Source organism: Trachypithecus francoisi, unplaced genomic scaffold, assembly GCF_009764315.1.
Source record: "Trachypithecus francoisi isolate TF-2019V2 unplaced genomic scaffold, Tfra_2.0 Lachesis_group5, whole genome shotgun sequence".
In the NCBI taxonomy this organism is placed as follows: Eukaryota; Metazoa; Chordata; class Mammalia; order Primates; family Cercopithecidae; genus Trachypithecus; species Trachypithecus francoisi.
Genome location: NW_022681470.1, coordinates 81,853,690 through 81,867,364, shown reverse-complemented (window position 1 = coordinate 81,867,364; position 13,675 = coordinate 81,853,690). Strand labels below are relative to the sequence as shown.

The following is a 13,675-nucleotide window of genomic DNA, read 5'->3' as shown; positions in this document are numbered from 1 at the left end:
AGGAATACCTGAGGCTGGGTATAAAGAAAAAAAAAGGGGGGTCTTATTTGACTCACAATTCTGCTGGCTGGAAGACTGGACATCTGGGGAGAGCCTCACGCTGCTTCCAATTATGGCAAATGGCAAAAGGGAGCTGGTCTGTGCAGAGCTCATGTGGCCAGAGAGGAAGGAAGAGAGAGTGGGGGAAAGGTGCCAGGCTCTTTTTGACAAAGAGCTCTCTCAGGAACTAACACAGCAAGAACTCACTCATTACCATGAGGACAACACCAATCCCTACCTGAGGGATCCACCCTCATGACCCAAACACCTCCCATTAGACTCCACCTCCAGCACTGGTGATCAAATTTCAGCATCAGGTTTGTAGGGGTCAAATATCTAAACTGTAGTATACTCAGTTCCTAGACATTGTCAGCCAGACTTTTACCCTCTAGATGGAACACTGGAAGAGCCTTCCTTGCAGAATCAGATCCCAATACAAATGACCTAGAGATATTGACATAAAGAGATTTGTCAAAGAAGTTCTTCAGCCAGACCAGCCTAGTAAAGCCCGCATTTGACAAGTCACACCCAACACGCTCAGAGTTTCCAATGGACTCCATGGAGACACCACTCAAATACAAAGGGCATAGACTCACTGGGGCATTTGAGGAAAACCTTTACAATGAAAGACAGGCCAAAATAAATAAGCAGAGAACAGCAACTTGGAGGAAACAGAGCTTATGAAAATATAAAAAGGAGCCTCAAAAATGGCGTTGACAAGATGAATATCCCAAGGGCAAGAAGTTAAAATGGAAGAAATCACTCAGAAATACAGCCAAAGGCAGAGATGGAAAATAAAGAAAAAAATAGGAAAACAAAAACATGATCAATTCAGGAGGTCCAATATCTGAACAAAAAATTTCAATAGAGTTGTTCTCTACTCTCTACATGAAAAAGAAGAAATTGACAAAGAAATAATTGAGATATCTCAGGATGGAAAACATGTTTCCAGATTGAAAGGGCCCTCTGAACTCTCACCACAACAGATGAAAATACAAAAATACTCTGTGAAACTTTAGACAACTAAAGAGAAAATCTTACAAGCTTTCAGAAAGAGGAGAAAGAGAGAGAAGGGAGTTTCAACAAAAGTATAACGAATCAGAAAAGACACTGAATTTCTTAGCAGCAACATTGGAAACTAGAAGGTAATGAGGCAGAGAAAGTGTTTTCTAATCCAAAATTTTATACAGCCAAACTGTAATTAAGTGTGTAGGCAGAATAAAGACATTTTTAGATATGCAAGATCTCAAAACACTTCTCATGCAACCTTTATCAGGGAGATACTAGGTACTAGTACCTCCACCAAATAATAGTACCAGTCGCCAAAATGAGACTCACTAAGAAAGAGAAAGACAATGGATACGGGACACAGGGGATCAAAAACAAGGGAGCAAAGGGAATTTCTAGGATAATGGTGAAAGAAACCCTTAAGATGGCAGCTGTGCAGTAGGCATAGAGTATAACTAGCCCAGCCTGGATCAAGTCAGAAGGTTCTGGAATCATCAAGAAGATGAAATTGTTGGAAATACCTAATGCGTTTAAGTGCTGAAGACAGATTTGCATCTTGGGAGCAAGTTAGGGGAATAAATTAGTAGTAAGCACAAAGAGAGCTAATCACTAAACAGAAAAGGCAAATGTTTTACTTTTTATTTTACCAGTTGGAATAGCTTTTTGTTGTCATCATTGTTGTTGTTTTTATTTTTTAAATTTTTATTTCAATAGTTTTGGGGGAAGAAGTGGTATTTGGGTGCATGGAAAAGTTCTTTAGTGGTGATTTCTGAGACTTTGGTCCACCCTTCATCCGAGCAGTGTACACTGTACCCAATATGCAGTCTTTTATCCTTCACCTCCCTGCCACCCTTCCCTGTAAGCTTCTGCTTATAAGTGAGAACATAGGATGTTTGGTTTTCCATTCCTGAGTTACTTCACTTAGAATAATAGTCTCCAACTCCATCCAGGTTGCTTTGAATGCCATTATTTTGTTCCTTTTTATGGCTAAGTAGTATTTCACGGTATATGTATTTCATATGCATACACCACATTTTCTTTATCCATTTGTTGGTTGATGGGTATTTAGGCTGGTTCCACATTTTTACAATTGTGAATTATGCTGCTATAAACCTGCACGTGCAAGTGTCTTTTTCATATAATGACTTATTTTCCTCTGTGTAGATATCCAGTAGTGGGATTGCTGGATCAAACAATAGTTCTATAATACCTTTAGCTCTTTAAAAAATCTCCATACTGTTTTCCATAGTGGTTGTACTAGTTTACATTCCCACCAGCAGTATAAAAGTGTTCCCCTTTTACCAATCCATGCCAATATCTGTTGTTGTGTTTCTTTTAATCATGGCCATTCTTGCAGCAGTAAGGTGGTTTGGCATTGTAATTTTGATTTGCATTTCCCTGATAATTAGAGATGCTGAGCATTTTTTCATGTTGGGCATTAGTATATATATATATATATATTTTATAATTGTCTATTCATGTCCTTTGCCCACTTTTTGATGGCATTAATTGGTTTTTTCTTGCTGATTTGTTTTGAGTTCCTTGTAGATTCTGGATATTAGTCCTTTCTCAGACGCACTGCTTGTGAATATTTTCTCCCACTCTGTGAGTTGTCTGTTTACTCTGTTGATTATTTCTTTTGCTGTGCAGCAACTTTCTAGTTTAATTAGGTCACATCTATTTATCTTTGTTTTCATTGCATTTGCTTTTGGGTTCATAAAGTCCTTGCCTAAGCCAATGTCTAGAAGAGTTTTTCCAGTATTGTCATATAGAATTTTTGTGACTTTGGGTATTATATTTAAGTCTCTATCCATCTTAAATTGACTTTTGTGTAAGGTAAGAAATGAGGATACAGTTTCATTCTTCTACATGTGGCTTGCCAATTATCCCAGCACCATTTGTTGAATAGGGTGTACTTTGTCCCACTTTATGTTTTTGTTTGTTTTGTTGAAGATCAGTTGGCTATATTTGGATTTATTTCTGGGTTCTCTTTTCTATTCCATTGGCCTACATGCCCACTTTTACACCAGTACCATGTTGTTTCAGTAACAATAGCTTTGTAGGATAGTTTGAAGTCAGGTAATGTGTGATGCCTCTAGATTTGTTTTTGGGTTTTGTGGGGTTTATTTGCTTGGTTACTTACTCTTGCTTTCACTATGTGGGCTCTAGAAAAGGCAAATATTACCTTCAGAAAAAACAAAAGGCTCTACAGGAAAGAAATAGTAATCATAGTATACTAAATGGCTCAGTTGTGAATAGCACCTACATAGGTCATAAGAATGCAAACACTGAATGTTAAACCACATGTGAAAGTGAAGTGTATAAAGAAACTGAAACCCCCTCTTCCTTAATGGGAAATAAGTAGATTATTCCTACTATAAAAAAAAGTCAAGAAAGAGCAAGATAAGGATGTTATTTAGAGATATGTAGGTAAATTCCAAAAAAGTATAAGTACTTCTGAAGGGCAGGAAATGGAGGGCAAAGTTGGGAATGGAAGGGGGACTCCCATCAAGCTCTTCACTTTTACTATTTGACTCTTTAAACTACGTAGATATATAACTTTTTTTAAAAGAAACTATTTTTAAAGTAAAAAGAAAGTTTATGGATATCCCCATGTATATTGACTGTCTCTTGGTTGAGAAAGAACATGATAAAAGCCACACTTTAAAATATATTTGAACTTCCTTACTCAGAGAAGCATTTATATACATTAGAAAAATAGTAGATTCACGTAAGTACAAAACACGTAATTGATTCATTCCTAAGCAGTGCTCAGTACGTGTATGGATTTCCTCTCCATATAAGGTTTAGTAATTAAGAGACTTAACCTACCTAAGCCTCAGTTTACCATAAATGTTACCAAGAATGGATGCAGTTGTTCATCTGCTCTTTGGATGCTGTAAGATCCATATCTTTTTAAAGTTCCCTTTTATATGTACTAGCTTGAGTAGGTATCTAATTGTTGCACCCAAACATGCCCTGAGAAAAATAGTGAAGATATATACACTACTCAAAGTTGCCCAGTTGGCAAGTGATAGAGACATGATTTGAAACTAGTACAAAGGCTATTCTACTTTGCTACACATTTATAGATCTTCATAATTTTTCTTCAGTGACTTTTTTTCCCACAAAAAGCACTTTTTATTTGAGACAAAGAGAAGTCTTACTGAAAGGATTACATTTCCAAGCAGTCAAAACTCAACTGTTAGTGGCACTATTTTGGCCAGGTAGATTCTGCTTCTCTTTGGTCAGAAAAGGGTATTCAGGTTGTACTTTCCCCAGCTGGGCAAAAAGAAGGGCAAAGCAAAGCTACTCTATTTACAGGGCTCTTCAGATCCAACATCAAGATAGGCACACCCTCGCTGGCCACTCTACAGGTTGCTGTCCCACTGCTGAGTGAAACAGGCCATACTATCTTTGCAAGGAAAACAAAATGAGGCAGGAAACACAGTATAGGTCACTTGGGGACAAGCAGGCATCCACAGCTTCAAAATTCCTCATGGAAGGGGTAATCCTTGCGGGAGGCACAGCCCACCAAGGCACAGATGCTCCCATTTCTGTTGCAGCTGAATAAGGTGGTCATATCCTGGCTGTTCAGTTTAAAGTCGAAGACCTTAAAGTTCTCAGCAATGTGTTCTGGTGTCACAGACTTGGGGATCACCACCAAGTTCCTCTGCGTGGGCAACCAGATCAGAACCTGGGCTGTAGTTTTATTATGCTTGGCTGTGATTGCCTTGATCCTGGGATCCTCCAGGAGGGAAGGATCTGCAGGCTTGGCCCAGGGCCTGTCAGGAGAGCTGACGGGGCTGTAGGCGGTCACCATGATGCCTTTGGACTGACAGTACTGGATTGACTTCTCCTGAGTGAGGTACAGGTGGCACTCAGTTTGGTTAACCACCTACTTATACTTTAAGTCAGGCTTGTTTAAGATCCTCTCAATCTGGAGATGGTTGAAGTTGAAGATGCCAATAGCTTTCACCAGCCCTTCATCTACTAGCTCTTCCATGCCCGCCCATGTGTCCAGAATGTTGGTGTCACTGGGAACCACATTACCTGACTCATCTAATGGGAAAATTCCTTCCCAGACTTGAAGCTTGTTGGCCAGAGAATATGGTAGAGGTCCAGGTAGTCCAGTTTCAGGTCAACGAGCATCTTCTGGCAGGCTCCTTTCACCAGGCCCTTCTCATGGTACGCTTGCCACAGCTTGTTGACCATGAAGAGCTCCTCACGTTTCACTACCTGCTCCCTGAGCTTCTCCTGAATGGCCACTCCCACCTCATTCTTATTCTGGTACACGTGGGCACAGTCGATGTGGCAGTACCCAATGTCAATGGCCACCTTCACAGCCTCAGTTACCTGACTCAGAGGAGACTTCCAGGTGCCTAGCCCCAGGATGGCCATCTTGGTGCTGTTGTTGGGCATGAAGTGGCTGGCCGTGGCTGCTGCGCTCTCCAGACCTCCGCCCAGAACCATGCACCTCAGTGACTCTTTAGGTAACTTAATAATACTAAAATAGTTATGTCTTTAAGAATGCCTGGTCTAATCAACAATGAAATATTTACTGTGACAGTGGAGCCACTTAATAGATTTGGATTTGCAAAGCCAGTAGGTGGGAGGTTGCTTATTTTCTAATAGGTACCTGACGTGAAGCAGTGGGTGCTTTTATTATGACCACAGGGACCTACCTGATTTTCCCAACTCTGGATAGGTAGAGAGACTGAGGTAGCATATAGTCTAGTCTACATGCGTTTTATATATAAATATACTATTAAAATGTCAAAAATAAACTATATATTTTCTAATTAGAACATATAAAAAAATGGACTCATATGTGTAATCCCAACACCTTGGGAGGCTGAGGTGAGAGGATCCTTGAGCCCAGGAGTTCAAGACCAGCATGGGCAACACTGTGAGACCCTGTCTATATAAATATATAATGCTTTTTTAAAAATAAACATATGAAAAAGGGAAATACCATTTACAAAAAAAAAAAAAGTGAGGAACTATAAACATCTACATGCAAGTGATTTACCTTCCTGGTTAATAAGACCTCACTTGTAGCTACCTCTCCTTTACCTTTTTATCACACATTTCCTACCCTGGGAAAAGGTAGGGAGACTACTCCCTTCACAAAGGAAACATGGAAAAAAGACAAACAGCTCCCTAAGAATTAGTTTCTCGTGCTTGAGTTCCGATACGGGGTGTTATATTTTCACACAAAAAGCCCTGCTGAATTCCTCACAAATTAACTCTGGGTTAATCTGCTGAACTACTATTACCTATTTCCACTTAATCTCATTCTAGTTTTCCTTATTCTACCTTAGAAAAGGACTTTTCTTGGACTCCCTCACACTGATAAGCTAAATGTCAATAACTTCCAGCCTTATGAAGATCTCCGAGCACACTGCCTAAATTCTAGCTTAGAGTTCCATAGCAAAGGCAGCGGCTGAGCTCGGCTTTTCCTCTCTGCCTAGTCAGACCCATTTTCAGCCATCTCCAAAAAAAGGCTGTACCTTGCAGCTTGTGTTTTAATTACCCACTTCCTATATACTCTCTTCCTAAAGGAAGATTGAATGAAAATAGAGAATAGAAAAGCAATAAAGTAAGTCAACAAAACCAAAAGTTGGTTCTTTGAAAAGATCAACAAAATTAACAAATCTTTGATGAGACTGACTAAAAAATCAAGAGAAAAGACTCAAGTTACTAAAATACAAAACGATGCTGGGAACATTACTACTGATATTACAGAAATAAAGAGGATTACAAGACAGTATTATGAACAATTGTACATCAACAATTTTGATTATTGATTCAATCTACTTAATAGCTATAGGTCTAGTAAAATTTTCCATTTCTTTATTAGTCAGTTTCGGTAGATTATGTGTTTCTAGGAATTGTTCATTTCATCCAGGTTATTCAATGTGTTGCACTCCAGTCTAGGCAACAGGGCCAGACCCTGTCTCAAAAACAACAACTACAACAAAAACTAACTTAGAAATAAATTTAACCAAGGAAGCAAAAGACTTGTACACTGAAAACTATGAAACATTGCTGGAAGATAAAATAAATGAAAAGACATCCTTTGTTCATGGATTGGCAGACTTAACATTGTTAAGATGACAAGACTACCCAAAGTAATCTACAGCTTCAATACAATCGCTATTAAAATCCCAACAGCATTTTTGGGGGCAGAGATATTTTTTAAAAAACAACAACAACAAACCTATCCTAAAATTCATCAAGGGATCAATCTCCAATAATCCTCTAACAGGATTGCTGTACAGATTCAATTAGATCAGGGGTTTAGTGAATTCTTTTTTTTTTTTTTTTCCTTGAGATGGAGTTTCACTCTGTCACCCAGGCTGAAGTGCAACAGCATGATCTCAGCTCACTGCAACCTCTACCTCCCAGATTCAAGAGATTATCATCCTTCAACCTCCCGAATAGCTGGAACTACGGGCGTGCGCCACCTTGCCCAGCTAAGTTTTGTATTTTCAGTAGAGACAGGGTTTCACCATGCTGATTAGGCTGGTCTCAAACTCCTGACCTCAGGTGATTCACCCGTCTCCACCTCCCAAAGTGCTGGGATTACAGGCATGAGCCACCACACTGGGCTGTGAATTCTTATAATTGTATGTTGCCTTGGCATCCATTTTAAATATAAGTTGGACTTCCTCATGCCGGAAGTACAGTTTAGTTGCCTTTGACACAATTTCTAGTTCTCCACCTCCTCCTAGTTCTGCAGTGTGGTTGATCCAGATGTCTGCCTTATACAACAACCTCCTGGTGACCACCTGCCTATAAGACTAGATGCAACCTATTTGACTTGCCCGGCTGACCCCCACATCTTGCATTGTCTGTGCAGATATGCTGCAGTGACCACCTCTCAGTCACAGCATGGCCTCATGGAACTCATGCTTGCTTGCTTTAAACCCACCAGTTAGAACTCCTTGTGGAAAACCTGCTTGGGCAATCTCCTGGACACCAAAAAGGGCTTTGGCCCTCAGATCCTCCCTCACCCTCTCTCTTTTGCTTTCTACCCTCCGGTTGCCCCTGCAAGTCCCAGTCAGTGCCCCTCTTCCTGTCAGACCTGCTTGGGGTTTTTTTGTTGGTTTGTTTTTGAGATGGAGTCTCACTCTGTCATCCAGGCTGGAATGTAGTGGTGCGATCTTGCCTCACTGCAACTTCCGCCTCCTAGGTTCAAGCGATTCTCATGCCTCAGCCTCCCAAGTAGCTGGGATTACAGGTGCCCAGCACCATGCCCGGCTAATTTTTTGTATTTTTAGTAGAGACAGGGTTTCATCATGTTGGCCAGGCTGGTCTTGAACTCCTGACCTCAAGTGATCCATCCACCTCAGCCTCCCAAAGTGCTAGGATTACAGGCGTGAGCCACCATGCCTGTCCCCTGCTGGTTTTATGATACCCTCTTCTCTCTGCGATCTTTAAGTAATTAAAAAACTGCTTCTGTTATTTTATGTGTCTTGCTATGCCACCTCCTCTGTGTCTCACCTGGCTGCCATACCTGATCCTAGCTCTCCTCAGGGCAGGGCTCTCCTAGAGAGTGAAAATCTTGCATTAGGGGCACTCTCAAAAGAGAGACCTCAAAACCCAATGAGAAGAAAACACAACAAGGGGTTTTGGGGGAATTTGATGGGTTAACCCAAAGTTTACAGAGAAGTGCAAGGGACCAAAAATAGCCAAGATACACTCAAAGGAAAATAAGACAAGAGGCCTTGCCCTATCAAGTACCAAGAATTATTAAAAAGCTCTAGTAATTAAGATAGTGGAGGCACAGAGGTATACTGAACAATGAAATAGAATAGGTTCCAGAAACAGACCCATATGTATATGTGCATTTATGACAAAGCTGCCATTGCTCACGGTGTGGAAATTCATGGTGCTGAGTACTGAGTATTCACACAAGAAAAAGAGAAAAAGAAAAAGAAATATGATCCTATTTCTGTTGGATCTATCCTATTGAAAACAAACATCAATTCCACGTAGACTGTAGGCCTAAATGTGAAAGGCAAAACTACAAACTTTTAGAAGATAATATAGGCAATGTGATTATAACATTCAGTAAGAAAGATTGCATACAAAGTTGTTGTATAAATACTTTATACAAAAAATATAAACTATAAAGGAAATGTTTGATAAGTTTGGCTAAGCTAAAATTAGAACATATGTTCACCAAAAGAAACTGTTAGAGAATTTAAAAAGCCATTAAAAATGGAGAAGCTTTTGAGAAGTGTCTGTTCATATCCTTTGCCCACTTTTTGATGGGGTTGTTTGTTTTCTTCTTGTAAATTTGATTGAGTTCTTTATAAGTTCTGGATATTAGCCCTTTGTCAGATGAGTAGATTGCAAAATTTTTCTCCCATTCTGTAGGTTACCTGTTCACTCTGATGGTAGTTTCTTCTGCTGTGCAGAAGCTCTTTAGTTTAATTAGATCCCATTTGTCAATTTTGGCTTTTGTCGTTCTTGCTTTTGGTGTTTTAGACATGAAGTCCTTGCCCATGCCTATGTCCTGAATGGTATTACCTAGGTTTTCTTCTAGGGTTTCTCAAAAGAAGACATTCATACAGCCAACAGACACATGAAAAAATGCTCATCATCACTCGCCATCAGAGAAATGCAAATCAAAACCACAATGAGATACCATCTCACACCAGTTAGAATGGCAATCATTAAAAAATCAGGAAACAACAGGTGCTGGAGAGGATGTGGAGATATAGGAACACTTCTACACTGTTGGTGAGGCTGTGAACTAGTTCAAACATTGTGGAAAACAGTGTGGCGATTCCTCAAGGATCTAGAACTAGAAATACCATTTGACCCAGCCATCCCATTACTGGGGATATACCCAAAGGATTATAAGTCATGCTGCTATAAAGACACATGCACACGTATGTTTACTGCAGCACCATTCACAATAGCAAAGACTTGGAATCAACCCAAATGTCCATCTGTGACAGACTGGATTAAGAAAATGTGGCACATATACACCATGGAATACTATGCAGCCATAAAAAAGGATGAGTTTGTGTCCTTTGTAGGGACATGGATGCAGCTGGAAACTATCATTCTCAGCAAACTATCGCAAGAACAGAAAACCAAACACCGCATGTTCTCACTCATAGGTGGGAATTGAACAATGAGATCACTTGGACACAGGAAGGGGAACATCACACACCGGGTCCTATTGTGGGGAAGGGGTAGGGAGAAGGGATAGCATTAGGAGATATACCTAATATAAATGACGAGTTAATGGGTGCAGCACACCAACATGCACATGTATACATAACAAACCTGCACGTTGCGCACATGTACCCTAGAACTTAAAGTATAATAAACAAAAATGGAGAAGCTATTTGTTGCAATATACAAATGTGGTAGTATCTAAAATACACAAAAAAGTCATATAAATCTATAAGGAAAAGAAATCTTAACAGAAAAAGATAGGTACAACCACAAAAAAGAACAAGATCATGTCCTTTGTGGCAACACGGACGCAGCTGGAGGCCATTATCCTAAGCAAATTAACACAGGAACAGAAAACCGAATACCACATGTTCTCACTTATAAGTGGGAGCTAAACATTGGGTACACAGGGACACAAAGGTGGCAACAACAGACACTGGGGACTGCTGGAGGTGGGAGAGGGAGGGAAGGATTGAAAAACTATCGGGCACTAAGCTCACTACGTGGGTGACAGGATCGATTGTACCCCAAACTGCAGCATCACATAATATACCCATGGAACAAACCTGCACATGTACCCCTTGAATCTAAAATAGAAATTGAAATTATTTTAAAAATCATTAAGGTTGGCAAGACTTTCTCTCTTTAGAGTAGGAGAAACATAAGTATCCACATCCATATGAAAATATGCTTGGCCAGGTGCAGTGGCTCACGCCTGTAGTCCCAGCACTTTGGGAGGCTGAGGTAGGTGGATCACCTGAGGTTGGAAGATCGAGACCAGCTTGGCTAACATGGTGAAACCCTGTGTTTACTAAAACTACAAAAATTAGCCCAGCATGGTGGTGGGTGCCAGTTACTCTGGAGGCTGAGGCAAGAGAATCTCTGGAACCCAGGAGGTGGAGGTTGCAGTGAGCCAAGATCTTGCCATTGCACTCCAGCCTGGGCAACAGAGCAAGACTGTCGAAAAAAAAAAGAAAGAAAATATTATCAACCTCATTCACAATCAGAAAAAAAGAACAAACCACAGTAAGATACTATTTCATACCTACCAGACTGGCAAAACTTTAAAAGTCTGACAAAATCAGGTGTTGGCTATGATGGAAAAACCAGAGCACTCACACTGCTGGTGAGAGTGTCAATTGGCACAACCACTTGAAAAAGAATTAGAAATAATCTAGAGGAAGGCCGTCTTATTCTCAATATGCATTTTATTACCCATTCCACTCCCGACATTAGAAAAAGCTCCAAAAATTAGATTCTGACCCTCAAACCTCACAACAGGACTTAATTAACCTCGCCTTCAAGGTGTACTGTAATAGAGTAGAGACAGCCAAGTAGCGATGTATTTCTGAGTTGCAATTCTTTGCCTCCACTGTGAGACAAACCCCAGCCACATCTCCAGCAGACAAGAACTTCCAAACGCCTGAACTGCAGCTGCCAGGGGTTCCTCCAGAACCTCCTCCCCCAGGAGCTAGCTACAAGTGCCGGAAATCTGGCCACTGGGCCAAGGAGTGCCCACAGCCTGGGATTCCTCCTAAGCCATGTCCCATCTATGCGGAACCCCACTGAATATTGGACTGTCCAGCTCACCCAGCGCCCTCCCAGAGCCCCTTCAACTCTGGCCCAAGGCTCTCTGACTCCTTCCCAGATCTTCTCAGCTTAGTGACTGAAGACTGACGCTGCCCAATCACCTCGGAAGCCCCCTGGACCATCACAGACGCTTCAGGTAACTCTCACAGTGGAGGGTAAGTCTGTTCCCTTCTTAACCAATATGGAGGCTACCCACTCCACATTACCTTCTTTTCAAGGGCCTGTTTCCTTTGCCTCCATAACTGTTGTGGGTGTTGACGCCCAGGCTTCCAAACCTCTTAAAACTCCCCAACTCTGGTGCCAACTTGGACAACATTCTTTTATGCACTCCTTTCTAGTTATTCCCACCTGCCCAGCTTCCTTATTAGGTCTAGACATTTTAACTAAATTATCTGCTTCCCTGACTATTTCTGGGCTACAGCCACACCTCATTGCTGCCTTTTCCCCCAGTTCAAAGCCTCCTTCGCATCCTCCCCTTGTATCTCCCCACTTTAACCCACAAGTATGGGATACCTCTACTCCTCCTTGGTGACCAATCATGCACCCCTTATCATCCCATTAAAACCTAATCACCCTTATCTTGCTCAGTGCCAACATCCCATCCCACAGCACGCTTTAAAAGGATTAAAGCCTGTTATCACTCGCCTGTTACAGCATGGGCTTCTAAAACCTATTAATTCTCCTTACAATTCCCCCATTTTACCTGTCCTAAAACCAGATAAGCCTTACAGGTTAGTTCAGGATCTACACCTTTTCAACCAAATTGTTTTGCCTAACCACTCCATGGTGCCAAACCCATATACTCTCCCATCCTCAATACTTCCCTCCACAACCCATTATTCTGTTCTGGATCTCAAACATGCTTTCTTTACTATTCCTTTGCACCCTTCATCCCAGCCTCTCTTCGCTTTCACTTGGACTGACCCTGACACCCATCAGGCTCAGCAAATTACCTGGGCTGTACTGCTGCAAGGCTTCACGGTCAGCCCCCATTACTTCAGTCAGGCCCAAATTTCTTCCTCATGTTACCTATCTCGGCATAATTCTTCATGAAAATACATGTGCTCTCCCTGCCGATCGTGTCTGACTGATCTCTCAAACCCCAACACCTTCTACCAAACAACAACTCCTTTCCTTCCTAGGCATGGTTGGATACTTTCATCTTTGGATACCTGGTTTTGCCATCCTAACAAAACCATTATATAAACTCACAAAAGGAAACCTAGCTGACCCCATAGATCCTAAATCCTTTCCCCACTCCTTCAACAGCTTTAGAGACTGCCCCCATACTAGCTCTCCCTGACTCATCCCAACCCTTTTCATTACACACAGTCAAAGTGCAGGGCTGTGCTGTCGGAATTCTTACACAAGGACTGGGACCACGCCCTGTAGCCTTTTTGTCCAAACAACTTGACCTTACTGTTTTAGGCTGGCCATCATGTTTCCATGCAGTGGCTGCCACCACCCTAATACTTTTAGAGGCCCTCAAAAATCACAAACTATGCTCAACTCACTCTCTACAGTTCTCATAACTTCCAAAATCTATTTTCTTCCTCACACCTGACACATATACTTTCTGCTCCCCAACTCCTTCAGTTGTACTCACTCTTCATTGAGTCTCCCACAGTTACCATTGTTCCTGGCCTGAACTTCAATCCGGCCTCCCACATTATTCCTGATACCACACTTGACCCCCATGACTATCTCCCTGATACACCTGATATTCACTCCATTTCCCCAAATTTCCTTCTTTCCTGTTCCTCACCCTGATCACACTTGGTTTATTGATGGCAGTTTCACCAGGCCTAACTGCCACACACCAGCAAAAGCAGGCTAT

The 13,675-nt window shown here is 41.4% G+C and overlaps 1 protein-coding gene and 1 pseudogene across 1 annotated transcript; both read right to left on the bottom strand.

Annotated features, from left to right (window-relative positions):
• Positions 1 to 4,534: 4,534 nt before the first annotated feature.
• On the bottom strand, positions 4,535 to 5,053 carry LOC117075313 (annotated as a pseudogene).
• Positions 5,054 to 5,083: 30 nt separating this feature from the next.
• On the bottom strand, positions 5,084 to 5,480 carry LOC117075315 (aldo-keto reductase family 1 member B1-like). The gene has a single exon (XM_033197576.1). It carries the CDS (start codon positions 5,467 to 5,469, stop codon positions 5,110 to 5,112), a length of 360 nt encoding a protein of 119 aa, XP_033053467.1. The 5' UTR covers positions 5,470 to 5,480; the 3' UTR covers positions 5,084 to 5,109.
• Between the last annotated feature and the right edge of the window lie 8,195 nt (positions 5,481 to 13,675).

Bases quoted from the DNA above. Each gene is read 5' to 3' on its own strand.
- LOC117075315 (XM_033197576.1), bottom strand. From the start codon at position 5,469: ATGCCCAACAACAGCACCAAGATGGCCATCCTGGGGCTAGGCACCTGG.